Source organism: Chelonoidis abingdonii, chromosome 6, assembly GCF_003597395.2.
Source record: "Chelonoidis abingdonii isolate Lonesome George chromosome 6, CheloAbing_2.0, whole genome shotgun sequence".
Taxonomy (NCBI): Eukaryota; Metazoa; Chordata; order Testudines; family Testudinidae; genus Chelonoidis; species Chelonoidis abingdonii.
Window position 1 is genome coordinate 71,996,117 of NC_133774.1, and position 21,128 is coordinate 72,017,244.

Consider the following 21,128-nt stretch of genomic DNA (forward strand, 5'->3'; position numbering starts at 1 on the left):
GTCAGCCGACGAGCTCAACCTCCATATCAATGTCCGGGAGCTAAGAGCCGTTCATCTAGCCTGCCAGACATTCCAACAGCATCTTCGTGGCCATTGTGTTTCGGTGTTTACAGACAACACAACGGGCATGTGCTACATCAACAGGCAGGGAGGGACCCGCTCGTCTCCCCTGTGTCAGGAGGCCATTCACCTGTGGGACTTCTGCATAGCCCACCAGGTGGACCTAGTAGCATCCTTCCTCCCGGGAGTCCGGAACACCCTGGCAGATCAGCTGAGCAGGTCCTTCCTCTGCCACAAGTGGTCGATCCGGCCGGACATCATTTACTCCGTCTTCCAGAGCTGGGGGTTTCCCCTTGTAGACCTCTTTGCCTCCCACTCGAACAGGAAGTGCCAGGAGTTCTGCTCATTCCAGGGCCTCTCCCCCGGATCGCTGACGGACGCGTTCCTCCTGCCCTGGAACCGTACGCCAGCTTAGACCTTCCCTCCGCTTCCTTTTCGTGCACAGGGTCCCTGCTCAAGGTACGCGGTAGGGACAAGCGCATCTATCTTGATCGACACTGGCGGGCCCAAAGCAACCGGCATATACCACCTTCCTGAGACTGTCGATAGCCGCTCCGGTTCCCTCCCTGTGTCCGGACCGATCACACAGGACCACGGGGAGGCGTTCGCATCCGGACTCTTGAATCCCTCCACTCACGGCTTGGCTCCTGCATGGTCCTGAAACGGAAGGATTGCCGTTCATTCGGGTGCAGCGCATCTCCTTAGTAGCAGGAAGCCTTGCACCCTCGGACGTATAGTGTCCAATGTCGCGCTTCACGAGCCTGGGCGCATCGACGATGCTTCTCCTTACAGGCATCAATCCCGACGATCCTAGACACTCTGGCACTGTAAGCAGGAGGGCTGGCGATTGCTCTCTCAAGGTGCACACTGGCAGCGATATCACCTTCCATCGTGGGTGAGGTGCTTTCTCGGTGTTTCTCACCGGTAGTCTCTCGCTTTATGAAGGGTCTGCAGCGACTATCCCCCGCTCGCCACCAGCCCCTCCTGGGACTCAGCTTGGTCCTAAACAGACTTATGTTACCACCCTTTGAGCCACTTGTTGACTTGCTCGCATCTCTTACCTATCGTGGAGACGGTCTTCTTAGTGGCAATCACCTCAGCAGCAGGGTCTTGGATCGAACCCTCACTGTAGACCTCCGTACACCGGTCTTCCATAAAGACAAGTACAACTTGACTCACTTCGCATCCTCCTAAGGTGGTGTCTGCCTCCATACTAGCCAGGACATCTTTCTCCCGGTTTTCTTCCTGAAGCCTCATGCTTCTCGGCGGGAACAGCAGCTTCACACCTTGGACGTGCGCAGAGCGCTAGCCTCTATGTGGAAAGGACAAGCCCTTTCGGAAGTCTCCGCAGCTCTTTGCCGTGGTCGGACGGATGAAAGGTCTGCCAGTCTCTTCCCAGAGGATTTCCTCCTGGGTCACGGCCTGTATTCGCACGTGCTACGCGCTAGCTCATGTTCCCCGACGGGCTTACAGCGATTCACCAGGGCTCAAACTTCCTCACGGCCTTCCTGACGCACGTGCCCATCCAAGAGATTTGCTCGTGCTGCGACCTGGTCATCGTCCACACTTTTGCCTCGCACATGCGTTGGTACAACAGTCGAGACGACGCAGCTTTGGGACGGCGGTACTCCAGCTGCCACGTCTCACTCCGACCCTCCGCCTAGGTAAGGCTTGGGAATCACCTAACTGGAGGGATATGAGCAATCACTCGAAGAAGAAACAAGGTTACTCACCTTTGTAACTGTTGTTCTTCGAGATGTGTTGCTCATATCCATTGCCACACCCACCTCCTTCCCCACTGTCGAATCACCGGCAGAGGAACTGAAGGGTGGCACGGTCGGCTGGGATATTTATGTGGCCACCGACTCTAAGGGGGCGGCCAGGCCGACCCGAACCGAGTTGTAGGGTAAAAGTTTCTCCGACGGCTGTGCACGCGGCGTGCACACACCTAACTGGAATGGATATGAGCAACACATCTCGAAGAACAACAGTTACAAAGGTGAGTAACCTTGTTTTCTTTATTTTATTTTGTCTTACCAAGCTCAGGCTGCTCAGTACTTACTAACTTGCCAAACTCTGTATGACAGCGTGTTGCAAATCTGTCCTAACTGGCTAATTTTCACTATTATTGGTAAGACAGCAAAAGGGAAGGATAGGAAACAGGCTGGAGAAATAAAGTGGTGATGGAAAATTAAAAACACTGAGAAGGGGCAGCAGGAATTGTAGGTTCACATCATGAGAGTTGCTCAGGAGAGGCCATGCAGAGAGTGATCTTGTCTGATTTCCTCTCTTTGTGTGGTCTGGGCAGAACATCTTTCAAGACCAGGATAAAGAAGGCTCAGTGACGTGATGGTCAATCCTCAGGTGCCAACCTGCAGTGGTGGTAACTGGGCAGGTGGTCATGATGACCATTCAGCCTCTTTGTCATGCTGAGTTCACTGCCACTCTGAGCAAGCTGCCATGTGCTTCCTAGGAGAGAAGTGTAACTTAATCCTTCAAACTTAATTTAAAAATATTTCTTCAGTATTCCAGCCCCTTCTATTTAAGCACCCTACTGTTACTAACTATTGTGCCATTCCAAAGATATAATTCCCTTATGCTTTGTATTTATTTCGCTAGCAGATGTTTTAAACCTGAAGTGGGCTTGGTTCCAAAAAACTAAAGAGTGCTAGTATGGAAAATGTAAACACAGTGAAAACTAGCTGGATGTATTTCAATAAAATAACAAGAAATATCATAAATAAGACTTTGTTATGTTATACAGAGTTCTAATTGCTTTGGTTCATAAGTTTTTCAAGAAAATTGGGATTCAGCATTCACCACAGGGTTCATAAAGATTAAACAGTCTGATAGTGTCTTAGAAACTCTAAGCAAGACTTTCAATGGTAGCTAATAACTAGCAGAGTTCTAGGTTTTATTTTAACTGTCTTAGTATTTTTAGCGTTTTATACATATTTTAACCAACTCTTCTGTTTTTCTTTTAAGTGCACTTCATCCCTATCCTGTGTTTTGGTCATGGTAAAATCATAACAAGAAAACTACAATAAAAAGCAGAGCTTTTAAAAAAAAAAAGTGTGCAAATATAGTAGAGCTGAGATTTTAGTGTAATTGTACAAAAGGCTAAACATTAGCCTTAGGTCAAGAGAATGCTACAATGTAGCTTTCAAGAATATTGAAGAAGGAGTTGTCCTACTTGCTGCAGACTAGGACAAGAGAGAAGCCAAAAATCCTTTTAATTAACACACTGGAAAAAAAGTTATCATATTAATGTCTTATTCTGAAAACTTGGTTATTCTGTCTAGGTATATTAAGTGTTTGTATAGCTCCCATTGGTGTACTATATGAATGCCTCACAATCTTCAATGTTTTTACCCTCATAACACCTCTGTGAGTAGAGCAATATTATTATCTTCATTTTACAGAATGGTAACTGAGGCCCAGAGAACCAGATTCTCAAAAGTATTTAGGCTCCTAATTTCCATTAGGATCTGGACCAGAGAGACTAAGCAACTTGTGTAGGGTCACAGTAGGGAATTGAGCCCACATCTCCCGAGTCCCAGGTAATTATCCTAATGATCTTTCCTTTGCAGATTCAATTAACACAGCTCTCTGCCCTGTGATTTTTGCATCAGTGTTTGTGTATGATTCTTCCTCAGTCAGACAGTATTCCTTATTTAGGTCTAGGATTTAAAACATTTTTAAAATTGTCCTCCCTGTTTCCCTCCCCCCAAACTTTGGAAAAGACCATGGTGCCAGGTCTCAGAACTGATGAACGCCCTCTAGCAGTAGTTGTCTCTGGAAATCACAGGGTCGGCTCTGCCTCAGGTTATATTATTTCTTCTGTCATTTCCAGGAGGCTGGAGGGAAATCAGTGTCCATTCCCTGTGTCCTCAACCCTCCCAGTCTCCACCCCTTCCAGAGACCATGCAAAGAGTCCTTTGTAGCATCCCAAGAGGGAGATGTCACCATGAAGATGACTGAGACCCCTGCTATATGAAAGAGGGGAGATCCATGCAGGCAGACCTAGAGGTTTGTTTTTCTTGTTAACCTGTAATGGCAGTGAAATTAGTACATAGTTTCTAGTCCTAAAATAGCATCTAATTGGTAGTAGTAACTTCTAATTCCTTTTGAGTCTTGGGTGTTCCTCTGTTCAGTTTAACAGGGTTTGGAAATTGAGAATGAGAATTGTTTTCATAGATACTGACATTTAGAACCATAATACAATAAATTCTAAAGGTTCGATCTCCCAATCCTTTGTAACAAGATGTTAAACATGATGCTGCTGTAATTCTGTAGCTGTTGTTTATTTAAACTCTTGATCCCTATTTCTAACATTTAGAGTGCCAGAGTCTATGGTCTGGCTGTCCTAACAGGGCAACAGATTCCCCTGACCGTGGGGAATCCTTGTGAGGTATAGCCTGTTCTCCACTGTCCACTTCCTCACCCCACATTGGTGAAGCAGAGGGCTGATCCTCAGCTGGTGCAGCTCAACATGGCCAAGGGTGTGGCATTGTGTGTGCGTGAGTGTGAGAGTGCTGGTTTTAACATTGCCAAAGAAAAAGTTACAACATTTGGCAAAAAGGTTTTCTATATTTTCTGTTGGCTTGGCAAAAAAGTAAGAAGCTCAAGTGTGTGCGCGTGTGTGTGTAAAATATATATGTATATATTAGACAGTAATGCTCTCATAAGTCTTTGATTACAAATGGCTTGCATGGCAACCATGCGTGTCAGTATTTATCCATGGAGCATATGGTTCATGTATTACTTGATAGGAACTGGGGTTAGTCTCAGCTCAATTATGCTATAATTCTTTAAATCATACTACGAGGCCTTGTGGCACCTTAGAGACTAACAAAGTTATTTGGGCATAATTTTTTTCTATGCTTGCTTCTACCATGAGTATTAATATCTATAGACATAAAATCTTTTAGGTTGGAAAAGATCTTTAGCAGGTTATGTAGCTCATTCTCCCTGTGCTGTAATATGACTGATTTCATGCTTAATAGTTAGTCTCAAGTGTAGCCTTTAATAATACAGTAAAGCTGGCTTCACAGTTTATCTGGACATCTTGCCCCGAGGTCTAAACTATTACTTTTATTTATTTGTATTACAATAGTACTTCCCAGTTCTAGGCTCCATTTGTACTAGGTTCTGTACAAACATATAATAAGTTAAATTTTTTAATGTTGTGCCCTCATATATTTAGCATAGGCCTATACCGGTGACAAGACCAGAAATAGTTTAGGAACCTTATGAAACTAGTGCCCCCTAAAATAGCTCCTAATCTTTTCCGTTGAGTCCCTATCTACATCTCTGACCTAATCACCTCTGTATGTCACCCACACATCCTGTGCTTCTCCCTCAATTGCTCTGTTGTGTCCCCCCCCATTCCCAACTTCATGTCTCTTTTCATTCTGTCATCTACGCTTTGAGCAGCCTCTATGTAAGGGATCCTTCCTCTGCTTGCCCCCATTCTTCATAAAACTTCTGAAGACATCTCTGTTTTGAGTGGCGTTGAAGTTATAAAGTTCTTCACTCCACTCTGTTGTGCCTTTCTACTGAAGCTTATTGGGCAAGGACTCTGTTGTTTGACTTTTTACCCACTGTAGAATGGTATGTACAGTATACTAATAGAGTAGGCTATAGATCTAAAGCCATCACCAATCAGCTGTGCTATTGTTTAAGAAGTGGGATGCATGCCATGTATTTGGCCTTTGTGTGGAACAATTATATTTGTGAAAGAGAGAACAATCTTCCTTATGGATGGTGGCATTGCTGTATTATACCTTAAGAGGCTAATTTGAAAAGGTCACATTAAGCTATATAATTTCAGTGAGCTACTACTTAGATACCAGATGTGTAAATTAGCTTCTTGTGAATATTTCTGTGCAGTTTCTTAAACTACCACAAGAGTGGCACTAGGTTGGTAATGTGGAGAAGCATAATGTATCACAAACTGAGATAGATCTTTGATGCAATTGAGGCCTCTAGAAACAGAGTGAAGTAGCTTGAAGATGATAGTAGTACCAAGTGAAATGTATTATCACCTAGAACCTATTGATTTTCATTAGGACTGCTACTGAGCGAGGCATTCTGAAGAAGGGGGAATTCATTACTTCAGTTTTTTTACGTTGCATGTGTAAGAGAGAGAAGCATATCACATTTTTAGTACAGAATGCCAGCTATCCAGAATTGGTTGTACCATTAAGACTTATTAATCCTGTTTAGAAGTGTGTTAATTGTCAGTTAAAAAAATGGATTAATTAGAACTGACAGAATGAGAACTCTATTGTCATAGGATTGTCTCTCAGCTGTTCTGTTAAATTCTTTCATTTTTGGGCCAAATGTATCTGATTCCCAGAGTGCCCTGGCATTTTCCTACTACTGTGTATTAGAGAGAAAGAGAGGGATAATGAAATACTCTAATCCCACCCTTTGGTTCTATGAGTACCAAGAACACATCCACAGGTACTGTGGATGAGTAAAGTTTGACAAATAACACACCCTCAAAAAATGACCACCGCATGATTACCTCTTTAGCATTTGGCAAGATTGCCATTATGTGCTGTAAAAAAAACCAAACCAAACCAAAAAAAAAAAAAAAAACCCAAGGGAAATAACAGGAGAGAAGATACAAATGTTAGTTTATTGTATATTGTTTATCAAAAATGAAAGTATGCACGTTTTGATGCCCTGAATGTCCCAAAGATCAATAAATGAGGCATTCAGAGGCTGAATGGTTGTTTTTCAGCAGTGATCATTTGTACAAATGTGCATGGGGTTTTTAACGTGAAAAATCAGGTGGACCAGGCCATTTTCCAAACATTCATGCAAGTAAGGATATTTGAATGTGAACACACATATTCACCATTTGATTTATTCATTCTTTATCACTCATTATTCATTATTTTCCTTTTTTAAAAGTTTCAGTCATCAACTCAGGAAGGAGAAACAATTCCATGTGACTTTGCTAGTCATGGTGTCTGATTGGTCAGCTAACAGGTGAAATGAACTGTTCATGAAAACCCAATCAACTGAAATTTGTTTGCATAAACTGTTCTTTGTGCAATAAACACATTTGCAGAAATCAGCTCACAAATGAGTCAGGAACAGAAGTAACAGCTAAATTAGTCACAACACATAATTAGGCCTGCACTATTCAGCATATAATTAATTTTAAACTCAAGTTGTAAAAATTATTTCACATCAGAAGTGTTGCTCCAGCAATCTCTTAAATGCAATGATGACCCACAATGAATTGTTCTATGGTGTCACTAATATAATGAAATCCAATGGGACAATGGAGCCAGCCCACAATTGGTTGAGTGTCTTTTTAGTATGTTATGTGGTTCTGGCAAGGTGTTTTATTTAAAAAAAAATAATTATCATTTATGTCACGAAGAGTATAAGCTTCATAAAATCAAAATTGCAAAACACAGTTTGTTAAAATTTGTTCCTTTATCCAATGGGCCAGCTGATCCTGGGAATGTCTGTGACATGACTTCACAGACTGTTTTTGCTAAGAGGGGAAGCAGTTGGCCCTTGGATAGAAAAATTGACCTTTTTAATAAGAACTGATGCTGTTATCTTCAGGTATTGCATCCTCCCATCTTCCTTTTCTTCAAAGATGTGCATCTGCAAACACCTAATTTATGTATACATATTTATGTGCAAGTAAGGTATTTACATACACACACAGTGACTTAGGTACCTAAGTGCAGACACATTCAGACAGTTTCCCATGCAATTATTCAGTTGGTGTACATGTTTGACCCTATTGTATGTATATATGTACATATTTTACTCTTCTTTACTTTGCATTAAGGATGCAAATTGACTTATGGAATCACTGCAAAAGGTTGAGCAATGTGTGAAGTGAAAACTCCCTGCTGGGTGTATAAAAAGTATTGCAGGGCTATGCAATTACTGCTATATTTTTTTGTGCATTTGATGTGTTCTACAGCACCACAATACTCAGCTCAAGTAGAGATGAAAGCAGAAAAGTCTATCCAGCTTAGAAGACAAAAGATGGTTTTTAAATGATTTTTATTTTTTCATTCTTCCCCTTTCCTCTTTTGTTTATCCTTCAGGCCTTTGTTCCCTGCTCCTTCCATCAAGCAGCTTGCTGCACATTTGAGAGAGAGTGGGGAAAACCTTATCTTACCAGAAACCACAATCTTTCCCCCAAGCCTCAAAAAAGTAATTTCAAATATTGTATTAGACAATACTCTAAAAAAATTTTTGAAAAGTTTATTTTAAAAGACAATTCTGACACCCTGTACACAGAGATCGTTGTCTCACTAACGGTACATCTACACTACAGGATTATTCTGATTTTACATAAACCGGTTTTATAAAACAGATTGTATAAAGTCGAGTGCACGTGGCCACACTAAGCACATTAATTTGGCGGTGTGCATCCATGGTCCGAGGCTAGCGTCGATTTCCGGAGCGTTGCCTTGGGTAGCTATTCATAGCGTATTCCCATAGTTCCCGCAGTCTCCCTGCCCCTTAGAATTTCTGGGTTGAGGCCAGTGGCTGAATGGGGCAAAATCATTTGTCGCGGGTGGTTCTGGGTAAATGTCGTCAGTCATTCCTTCCTCCTGGAAAGCATGGCAGACAATCATTTTGCGCCCTTTTTCCCTGGATTGTCCTGGCAGATGCCTAGCATGGCACCATGGAGCCATTCAGCTTTTTTTTTTTTTTTTACAGTCACCGTATGTGTACTGGATGCCTGTGACAGAGGCGATACTCCAGCACTACACGCAGCATTCATTTGATTTTGATGATAAGCAGAGACGGTTTTCAGCCGTTCTTGTACCGTCTGCTGCCAGCGTAAATTGGCAACTGAGATGACGGTTATCTGTCCCTCTGTACTGTCTTGCTGCTATCATGGGTGCCCTGGCTGATCGAGGGTGTTTCTAAAATAGTCAGTCCTGCTAGAATTGCGTGCCTAGAGTAGTATGCTAGTAGAGGACAAGTGTACTGACAGTGTGTCAGAGAGCACAGCTGCTCCGTGTCAGGATCCTTGCAGAATATGATGAGTACATGCCATTTACGATCGGGTACCCTGCTGCAACCCCCCCGATATGCTCTCCCTCCCCCAACCTTCCTGTGGCTACCGTATGCAGTTCGGTCCCGCCCATTTGTGTTCATGAGTAATGAAAGATGCAAGGATAGAACACTGAGTTTTTAGTGACATAAAATGGGGGAGGCAGCTCCCGTGCTTGATAGTCCAGGCGGACATTAAGCGGTGTGGGGGAGGAGCCCAGCCATCCACTGTTATGATAGTCCAGGCAGTACAAAATCTTTTTCTTACACATGAAAGGGAGGGGGGTGATTGAAGCTCAGCCCCAATTGCTATGATGAGACGGTTACAGCCGTTTGTACCATCTACTGGGAATGACCAGGAATCATTCCTATTTTACCCAGGCGCCTCCCCCGCCCCGCCCCCCCCAGCCGGCCTCACCTCAGCCAGCCAGAGTATCAGCAGTTTCAGTATTGGAGCACTCATGGGTTGATAAGGACTGTTGCCAGTCTACTGCACCATCTGCCACCGGGAGGGGAGAGAGCGAATACTGTGCTTCACTGCTGCAGCATCACGTTCACCAGCAGCTATCAGTAGACATTGGGTGACATTGAAGAAGACAAGAAACGATTTCTTTCCCTTTCTTTCACGTGGGCGGGGTGGGAGTATTGAGGAGCTATTCCCTGAACCACGCCGGACAATGTGTTTGAACCTAGGCATTGGGAGCTCAGCAAGAATCAAATACTTTTTGGAGATGCTGTGGACGTGGGATGCTGGGAGTCCTCAGTACCCCTCCCTCCAGAGCGTCCATTGTGCGTCTCTGCTTCCCATTACATTGTCAGCGAGCACGTGTAGCCTGGAGATTTTTTTTTCAAATGCTTTGGCATTTCGTCTCTGTACGGAGTTGATAGAACAGATTTGTTTCCCCATACAGCGATCAGATCCAGTATCTCCCGTACGGTCCATGATAGGAGCTCTTTTGGATTTGGGATGCCTTGCCACCCGTGCTGATCAGAGCTCCACCGACTGGTGCAACAGAGAAGAATACAAAATTTCGCGGGGCTTTTCCTGTTTACCTGGCCACAGCATCCAAGTTCAGATTGCTGTCCAGAGCGGTCACAGTGGTGCACTGTGGGATACCGCCCAGAGGCCAATACTGTCGATTTGCGGCCACACTAACCCTAATCCAATATGGTAATACTGATTTTAGCGCTACTCCTCTCATTGGGGAGGAGTACAGAAACCAGTTTTAAAGAGCCCTTTATATCGATATAAAGAGCTTTGTAGTATGGACGGGTACAGCGTTACATTGGTTTAACGTTGCTAAAATTGGTTTAAACACATAGTGTAGACCAGGCCTAAGAGACAGCTCTAGGCGTTGCTGAGAAAGTTTGTCCCAGAGTGAATGGCTTCTGAAAAACAAAACCTTCACTTTATAGAAACTCTTAACTTTGCTCAAAAAGCTAAACCAGAGTATTTAGTCATCTTCAGTAGATGTCAGATGCATGCCTCATCTAGAGCACACACTTGATAGAAATACCCTTTTATTCATATGTATTAGTGCTGGTGTATATGTAGGGGGTTATACTGGTTTACCCCATGTATGGACTGTTATGTAAAATTGAAAAATATTATCCAAACTTGATTAAATTATTTATTATATTATATTATATTATATTATATTTATTATAAATATAAGCAGTTAATGGTATTTGATTTGGAATTCTCTGCCCTACTGTTTTTTTTAAGTGTATCTGCCAATTTTCCTAATTTATTCTCATTCATAACTGATGTAAATCAGCACAGATCCACTGACTTCTGTGGCTGAGTATCTGACCTTGAATGTCCAAAATCTGTGAGCCAACATAGAGACCCATGTTCTCAGAAGGCTTTGCACTGGTTCTATTATGGATTTCTCTGTCCTCTCACAGGTGGACGTTATACAGGCTGTCAGAGATTTTGTAAATTGTAATATCCGAAGGTATAAGACTATTCTGCCACGTCTTTGCTTTGAAATAAGGGGCATGTTTTTAATAGTGAGGGAGTTAACCCTGGAACAACTTACATAAGGACATGGAATATTCTATAACATTCAAATCCTAAAATCAAGAGCAGATTTCTCTTTTAAAAAAACAATGTTAGAGTTCAGACAGAAGTCATGGGCTGGATAGAGATGTTACTGGGCAGAGCTGGTCAAAAATTTTCTGATAGAACAATTTGCCATCAGGAAATGACGATTTGATGCAATCAAAACATTTCGGGGGAATGTGTCAGTTCTGTCAAAACTTTCAACAGAAGCCAGCAGGCTGGGCCGGTGGCCACCTGGTTTCCTGACAGCCTCTCACACACCAGCCAGCTGACAGGTGGATGGGCAGACTGTCAGGAAATCAGGCTGACCAGCTCATGTTGGGGTGGGCTCTTCAGCTTTCTGGGCTTGCCAGTTCCCCAACTGCCTGCCAGGTGGACTGCCCAGCTCCCCAGCTGGCTGCTCCCTTGTCAAGCTGGCTTGTCAAGTGTGTGCCTGGCTGCCCTGCTTGGCTCTCTGCTTGGCTGACCTCCCAGCTGTCTGCCTGAGGTGAGCGGGCTGCCTAGCTCTCCAGTATCCCTCAGTATCCTGAAATATGCAGTGACCTCCAATACGGCTTTCACCCTCTCCACACAACTGAAACAGCTCTCACCAAGTCTCTAATGATCTCTTACTAGCTAAATCAATGAGGTGCCTCTATTTTCTCTTTTTCCTGATTTGTCTTCTACTTTTGACACCGCTCATAGCTGTCTCAGTCTCTGCTGTCTCTCTCTCCCTCTCTCCTCGGCTTACATGATTCTGTGCCCTGCCTGCATTCCTCCTAACTTGCTGACCACATTGGTACCATGTTTTTAAATTTGTCCTAAACTCTCTCATACTTCTGTCTGTCTGTTGGCGTCACTTAGGGTTTTATCCTCATTCCTATCTTCTTTCTGTGTGTGCACACACTCTTGGTTACCTTATCTCTCTCCATGTCTCCAACTCTGTGCCAATGGCTCCTGGCTCTGTCTCACTAATCCGACTTCTCTCCCCACCCAGTCTTGTGTCTGCACCTGCCTTTCTGACATTTATTCTAGATGTCCACTTTCTATCTTCAAAACAGAGTTTCTCATCTGTATTCCTAATCCTTTCCCACTTCTATTGGCTGTGTGTTTGTAAAGCACTGTGTGTAAGTCTACTGTATATAAATGTTTTATAATAATAATGTAGGGTATAAACTGCCAGCATTATCAAATGAGTGATTGAGTACCCTAATTGTCAGGTACTTGAATTAAATATAGATGGTTTGAATCTTTACCCAGTACATTACTACTAATTCACCAAATGCATCTTTAGGAGCTGCTTCAGCTTCCTTATTAGTCCCCCTCTACACATCACCTGTTACCTGGGAGCAATTTGTAACCTTGCAATATGCACCTACCAGTTCTCCTCTGGAAGATTTGACAGCTGATGCTTGCAGGGGTCCTAATGAGCACCTGATGTTGATTCAGGTTTACTTATCCATGGAGTCTAGCTATAAACTCTTTCCCCCTATTTGTAACAGGATCTCTTGCGGATTGAATTCTTAATTTTGCTTTTATTAACAACCAAAGTTTTATAGTAATGGTTTCTTAAATTTGTTAAGACTGATTTTCACCTGTGCACTGCAGCTAGCTCCTGTGATCTTATGCTTCAGTTTCCAGCATCATTATCCACAAAGACAAAAGTGACTTTGGTTTATGGAGACAGACAAGTATGTCATTTGCTGCCAACAGTTATGACTTTCAGAATCTTAGTGGACCAGAAAATGTTCTGCCTAGTTTATCCAAGAAATGAAGAACTGTCTTCAAAGTTAAGGAGATAAAGTGACAAGAGTTATAAAGTAGTAGATAGCAGCAACATTGATACCATGGATTAGGAAGTGCAAAGAACTGTTGAGTTATAATGTAGTTATTGCATTATCTCAAAACAATATTATTTCTTAGGAACCATTCTAGTAAAGAGCAGGGGCAAGCCAATAACCAGTCCCAGAATGTACCCCACAGATACAGGGAAATGTAAATATACAACTTCAGTTGTTTGGTTTTATGTTACATTTGGTAAGTTAGAGGTATGTGCATGAGACAGTGGGAAGGATTTCAGACCAGGGATGGTTTAAAGATAGAGAATTATGCTGTAGGACAGCAACTGGGGGGAAACCCAGGGTTCATTTGTTACAACTTTGTAACATTTCTGATTTGATCTGATGCAGACAGAACCAACATTTGTAGGCCTGCGCAGGTTGCAGTGGCACCCTCTCAAACCGATGCAGACAGTTCCAGCTTAGACAAAGACAAACTTTTCAAATGTACATGTGTGGCATAAACAGCAAAAGCCCAAGATTCTAAACAATGGGAGATGAGTGTTCAGAACCACCGGAAATCAGGCCACTTTTAGTTAGGTGCCTCAGTATAGAGTTAGCCATTTAACTGTATACACCCACATTTGTATGCCTCAGTTTCCATATCTGTGAAAAGGGGATAATAATACCTGGCTGCCTGACAGAGGGATTATGACAATTAAATTAGGGTGGAATCCTGGTATCACATTCCAGGGTGCTATCCAGACCAATGAGAGGTTGTCACTCCTGTCCCTCAACCTTAGGTGCCTCACAATGCTTTGCTGTGGTAGCTCCCAAACAGCCTGCCAGCATGCAGGTCACACCCTGAGTGTCTGTGTGTAGCTGCAGCCCTGCAGCTGCTCTGACCCTAGCAGCCTGTCAGCAAACACCAGACACACTCTGGCATCCACTAGCCTTGGTTATTACTTTCAGGGTAATCCCCAACATACTCCCAGTCCAAATTATCCCTAAAAGTGTGTTCTGCACTGTCCAGTCCTCTCCCGGAAAGTTCAGATATTAAAGTCCCTTGCCCCTGTAAGGGGTCAGTATTCAACAGGCTGCTACTGTAACTGAAGTTACCAAACAGTTCAGTTTAAACACAGCACTGGATTGGTTTAGATTAAAAGTGAAACAAGTTTTATTAACAAAAGAAGGTAGGATTTTAAGTGAATTTAAGTATCGGGCATTAAAGTCGGAAATAGTTACAAGAGAAATAAAATGCTTTCTAGTAACCAAAACTCAATAAGCTAGACTTGGTTCAAGGTAAAATCCTTACCACATGATCCCAGCAACATGGCTGACTAAACTCTCAGGTCAGGATGTGCCCCCAAAGTCAAAAGGCTGGTTCCTTTGTCGTCTTAAGTAGAAAAGAGATGATCTGGGGTGTTTTTGCCCCTTCCTTCTATAATCCAGTCACTCCTTTGAAGTTGAACCTTCTGAAGATAACCCCCCCAAAGCAAAGCTTATTCAAACAGTAAAGAAGGCAAAAGGGAGATGGAGGCTCTATGCTCCTTCTTCTTGCCTATGTTTGCTTAAATGAAGATTTGCTTTGCCTCCTGCCATTTCCCCCCTTTGCTGTCTCAAGGATCCTGTTTACTACTTGTATGTAAATTAGGATATACACACATTCCTTTGTTTAGGATAGGCCCGTTTAATAACTTTTGCCTAGGCACAGCTGTCTCATTTTGAACATGTGCTAATAACATCTTAGAGGGGGAATTCATAACTTTATATATAATGTTGCTACATATATTTCATCATGATGTTATTGACCAGTGCATTATTAGTTTTCAAATGATAACTCACAAGGCATATTTTATACAAAGATTCTTACAATAGTGCATAGGGTATTCACAGGGGTGCTTTTGGTCACACCTGGGCCCTGTTGAAGTCAATAGGAGTTTTGCATTAACTTCAGTTGATGCAAGATTTCAGCTTTAATGTTTGTAAAGTGCTGTATAAGTCCTAAAACTAACCAGAACACAGAGACATCTATCCAATGGCTGAGGGACCTAACTGCGTCCAGAACCCCTGTTTATCTGGAAAATTGTTACTTGAAAACCTTTTGTAAATGTTTTCAACTATGCGCAAGCAAGTGGGCTCCACTCCTGCAGCAAGAAGCTGGCTGGGAAGGGCTCTAAAGACTACCTGACACACATACTTCACTTAAATTATCATTATCATAGTTTATTTTTTGTATTTAATAGTGCTCACAGTGTGCTGAGTGCTGTCCAACCATACATGCAGATATAATCCTTGCCCCAGAGACTTCACAATCTGAGAGGACAAGCAATAACCGGAATGGGAGCTAAAGTGTTAAAATACACAATACATGTTTTTTTTTCTGTATGAATAAATCTCTCCTCAAATTGGCTCTCAACCTAGCCATTATGCATATAAGAATTGGACATATTTTGATTGTATCCCTGTCTTGCGTTCTCCATATACTGCCTATCTTGTAAGTTCTTTGGGGCAGGGAAGATGTCTTTCTGTTTGTATAGATTGTGCCTAGTATATTGTGGATGCACACCAGAATACAAATAGGAATGAGAATGTAAAAGAAGAGTGCCATGTCACTCTTCATAACAATTCCTGCTTCTTGATTTGACTTTTTGTCAGTTTTGGTGTCTGCACAGATAAACCATGAAAGCATGCAAATAAAGGGATAAATACTTACACGCCAGCCCCAGTGCACTTTGTTTGAATGTATGTCTATGTGCCTGGAAACTTCCCGCCAAGGGTCAGCAGTGAAGAACTAGCACAGGGGTCGGCAACCTTTCAGAAGTGGTGTGCCAAGTCTTCATTCGTTCACTCTAATTTAAGGTTTCGCGTGCCAGTAATACATTTTAACATTTTTAAAAGGTCTCTTTCTATAAGTCTATAATACATAACTAAACTATTGTTGTATGTAAAGTAAATAAGTCTTTTAGGATGTTTAAGAAGCTTCATTTAAAATTAAATTAAAATATGGAGTCCCCTGGATCGATGGCCAGGACCAGGGCAGTGTGAGTGCTGCTGAAAATCAGTTTGCATGCCACCTTTGGCACACGTGCCATAGGTTGCCTACCCCTGATCTAGTAGGTAACCAGCTCGTGTTAGCCTGAAAAAGAATTTTGTAAATTAAAGCAGACACACCAATACAGCAAATACCTTTTTGGTTTGCTTTTAACTGGCTTGCAGTATTAGACTTGGACATGGGGAAGCAAAGTTCAGTTAAGTTTCAGATTGTTGTCACCCAAACCTGGCATTCACAAGCTAGTAAAAAACACATGGTAAGTTTTCAAAGGAAGAAGGGATTTTATGCCCAGAGATCGAATACTTTTGATGGGAACAATTGATCAGAAACCTACTCTAGTCCTTTTAGAACAGATTAAAATCAAAGGATAATCTCTTGGTCATCCAAGGATAGTCACTAAACTACTGTAACCAGTGAACGACTGGCAGCTAGCATTGATTTTACTACTACTTTGCAAAGGGTCTGATTCTGCAACACTTACACTCACTGCGTGGTATTTACTCATGAGACTAGCCTCATTGGCTTACTCACATAAGTAGCACACAACATGTGAAAGGACTGTAGACTCAGGCTCAGAGAAATTGTCCTGGTTGATGTGTGCTTTGAATTTGTAAAGCGCATCCAGGCAAAATCAAGAATGGTTCTAGTTTTGTGAAAAGGTGTTGGTCAGATATTGATTTGCACAACTCAAACTAATTGTTCATATCTGAGTGTCTTTTATCCAAACATTTGGGGTTGTGGGGTATTTTGGGATAAATGATTCATGCTTGGGCCCATTTTCACCTCCACAAATTCATACAAAAATATGTTAGCAGGAATTGAAATGTGATTTTTAAAATATGTTTTAAAAATACTTATTTCAAAGTGCATAATTGTTTTCCTAGCAAAGTGATTGCCTTCAGGAATAGACAAACCTTAGTGAGAGAATTGTAGATGCTTGTGTTCAGGATAAACATCTAGTGCCAAATTCAGACCTGATGTAAGTAGATGCATCTTCCATGGAAATGGCTGGACCAAATTAAGTGGTGACACGTGTTGTGGTACAAGTGACACTTTGCATGTGAGTTGGTAAGAAAATGAATGTGAGAAGTAAAATAGCATTATCTCCCTAATGACTCTGGTATGTAGGCTGATACTCTTACCATACAGAGATTTTATGTTTTATAGATATAGACAGACACAGACACAGACATATATTTCTGTTTGTAGGATTTATTCCCATAGCCATTTTTTGGTTATAGCTTTCCAGGCTGTTTACAAATATCTAACTGTTAGGTACTTACATGGCCCCCATTACTGTTGTATCTGAGCTCCTCATAGTCTTTTAACATCTTTACCTCACAGCATCCCTGTGAGATATGGAAGTTTCTTTATTGTTATTTGTCATATGGGAAACTGAAGCACAGAGAGACTCCATGACTTGTTTGGTGTCACACAGGAAGTCTGTGGCAGAACAGGGAATTAAACAAGTCTCAAGCTAGTGTCCAAACCACTGGATTATCCTTCCTCTCTTAATATGTTGCCATCAAGAGGCTAAAATCAGGATCCCGTTCCTTAAGCTCTTTGTTTTACTCTAGCACAGGGCCAGCCAGAGGATTCAGGGGGCCTGGGGCAAAGCAATTTCGGGGGCCCCTTCCATAAAAAAAGTTGCAATACTATAGAATACTATATTCTCTTGGGGGCCCTCTGCGGGACCTGGGGCAAATTGCCCCGCTCCCCCCACCCCACCCCGGGGCAGCCCTGCACTAGCAATGCCCATTTGGTTCCAAAAGGAAAACTCAGGCATGTCTACACTACAAATTACTTTAATATAACTTACCTCAGTCGTCGTCATCATAATCCACACCCTAGAGCGATGTAATTTACACTAATCTAAGTGCCGGAATGGACAGTGCTATGTCAGTGGGAGAGCTTCTCCCACCAACACACCTCCACCTCTTGCACAGGGAGGAGATATTAAGCTGATGGGAGAACTCTCTCACCAGAAGTGCTACAGTGGTGCAGCTGTTGTGTAGACATAGTCTTATTGCATACCTGTTGCCAGATATTCATAATTCATAAGCGTGTCCAAAAATAGTGTACTGTTCAGTTTGATACCTACAGAAAGCAGATTGCCACATTTAAATAGCTGTCATGGGGGAATAACTGTCTTGTGCAATATTTTGAATTCCTTTGCTTGATACCTACTGAGTTAGACAGACATTTTACAGAGAGTATGAAAACAAGTCCAGAATTCGTCAATCTTCTTAAACCATTCTAGCTGGAAGGAATTGACTTTGAGTATATAGTAAGTGTTTAAAGCCTGATCCTCCAAATCTTCACTCTCATAGGTAATCTTTATGCACACGATTAGCCTCATTGATGTCAAGAGATTGCTCATTTGAGTAATGGTTTTCAGGATTATGCCCATACTTAGTATTTACAGTCACAGTCCCCTAGTTTTTATATCAGCTCACAGGAAAATAGGCAATTGCCTTACCTGGAAGTCCTAAAAGATGTCCAGTGTACACACTTAAGACACTCACTGAATGCGAAGTTACTGACTTTATAATACTAGAAATACTTGTAATTCTTTAGGGCTGTGATGGCCCTTCACAACCGTTTGTACTAAAAAGGCTTTGCACCACTGGGCTTTAGATTCATTAATGTTATGTATCCATAGATTTTAAGATTAGAAGGGACCATCATGATCATCTAGTCTGACGTCCTTCATAACACAGGCCATAGAACCTTACCCAGTAATTTCTATATCAAGCCCATACCTTCAGTTTGAGATATACGATAGTTTTTAAAAGATATTGAGTCTTGCTTTAAGGATTTCAATTATGAAGAATCCACCACAAACTTTGCTAAGTTGCTCCAATGATTAATTGCCCCCTCTGTTAATTTTTTTTACTTATTTATAACATTGAATCTTGTTATGCTTTCTTCTGCTAGATGAAAGAACCATGTATTAGAAATCTCTTCCCCATGTCGGTATTTGTAGACCATGATCAAGTCACCTGGTAACCTTTCTTCCAAATAGTTGGTGCTTATTAAGGATATTTCAACAGAACAGCTGGCTGTTGCCTCAGTGTAACACCATAGACTCTAGCTGATTTACACCTATGTAAGTGAGAGGAGAATTAAGCTTTATATCTGTTGTAATTTTGAAAATGAAAAATATTTGAAGCTTGTCCCTGGAAAAACAACTGTTGCATTTGTTCCCTGTTGAAGCAAAATGTTTCCTTACAATCAAGGTAAAGCAGAGTGCTGCCTCTTTCCAAATGGTATCTTGCTTCTATAACATGAAGAACAGGAGTACTTGTGGCACCTTAGAGACTAACACATTTGTTTCAGCATGAGCTTTCGTGAGCTACAGCTCACTTCTTCGGATGCATAGAATGGAACACACAGACAGGAGATATTTATCCATACAGAGAACATGAAAAGGTGGAAGTACGCACACAATTGGTATGCGTACTTCCACCTTTTCATGTTCTCTGTATGGATAAATATCTCCTGTCTGTGTGTTCCATTCTATGCATCCGAAGACGTGAGCTGTAGCTCACGAAAGCTCATGCTGAAATAAATGTGTTAGTCTCTAAGGTGCCACAAGTACGCCTGTTCTTTTTGCGGATACAGACTAACATGGCTGCTGCTCTGAAACCTGAAATACAATATGAAGGCTTTTTAAAACATTTGTTTCTTTCTTTCTAGCCACAATCATAAGTACTCAAGAATATGCCTCCATAGTACAGGCACAGATCTTGAGTATAAAGTTCCACTTGTTCATGAGGCAATTTTCTACCTTACAGGGTAAAATTCCCTTGGATAACATTGAGTTCTTGTGTGAAACAAAACAAACAAAAACTACTCCCTCTCTGCATGATAGCTAATGCAACAGGACCATGCATTTAAAACAATAGTTATGTCACAAATATTTCTACAAACTGTGCTAGGAAATGGAAAAGCTATCATTTCTGAAGGTCCGTACAAGAATAGTGAAATGCATTTGAGCGTGGAATCCTTTATATTTCTCATTCTATTTTAATATAACAGGGTTACCTTGATCCATGTTGACTCTTCGTTTTATGAAAGCATCTGTTACTAGGACAGTTACTCCATCAACTTACTGATTACTTTAGCTAAATAAATAAAATAAACCTCATGACATGTTTTCAAACTTAACAGGTTTTTTTTTCTTGTGCACTTCAGTACCTGAGTATGATGGGGTACATAGACCCTCTCCAAACCTGGAAGGGGTTAACCCTCTTCCTAGGGCTAGTAGGAGCACAGTTGTCATCCTGTGTGAACGACCCTGCGGTGCAGTAGGGCTGGACCAGCTATGGGGAATTGGTCCTCAGCTTTACTATAAGTGAGATGTACTGCAGGGGAGATAGAAACTGAATCTGGAGCAAGATCTTGGAAGAGTGTGGTTGTTGAGCAGCAAATGGGAGGAGGGTCCTTCTCAGAATTTAATTGAAATGAGGTGCACCTGTATACCTTTGCTTTAGAGGTGTCTCTGAAGCAAGTCAAACCTTACACCTTGATTTGGGCTCCAGCTGAGGGATGTTTGCCCCGTACAGGGAAATAACATCCTTTACATTCAGCTTTTAATTTTATAGCAAAATGTACCACAAAGGTATAAACTCCACCTAAGTGTGAAGAATCCTTTCCTTCCCGACTAACCCGACACACACTGTTAAACACATCATGTTGGGCCACATTCATCCCCTAGTTTAATGGAGATGCACGGTGCAGAATAGAAAATGCAGTCTCTAGCCTTTTTTTCAGGCTTGTCTTTCTTATGTTTGTGGTCTTGCATGGGCTTTCAACAATATGAATGTTCTAGAGAGAAAATTTACATTATTCCAGAGCATGGGCAAACTCTCATTCTCTTCCATACAGAGGGAAAATTACCTGTTAGACTTCAGTGCGAGAGAGACAAATCATTCTAAGAAATCTAGCAATCTGTTCATGGACATTTTCATGTAATGCCATCAGATATTTCTCAGATGAGTATTGCAATCACATTTCACATCTCTTTTTCTTTTAACCAGGTAGACAAGAAAATTGTCCGAACTGAAATAGGTGTTCTCCTTCGCCTCTCGCATCCAAACATTGTAAGTGGGTATTTTTACAGTATTTCACTGTGTTT

General features: G+C 41.9%; 1 protein-coding gene across 2 annotated transcripts in view; it reads left to right on the top strand.

The window, feature by feature from the left end:
* Window positions 1-21,128, top strand: part of CAMK4 (calcium/calmodulin dependent protein kinase IV) — a 305,065-nt gene that overhangs the window by 143,786 nt on the left and 140,151 nt on the right. The window contains exon 3 of one of the 2 annotated variants that reach the window (XM_075067151.1): window positions 21,031-21,093. In XM_075067151.1, the coding sequence (XP_074923252.1) occupies window positions 21,031-21,093 (63 nt within the window). The remainder of the gene's footprint in view (window positions 1-21,030; window positions 21,094-21,128) is intronic. The other variant, XM_075067152.1, reaches the window with a different exon arrangement.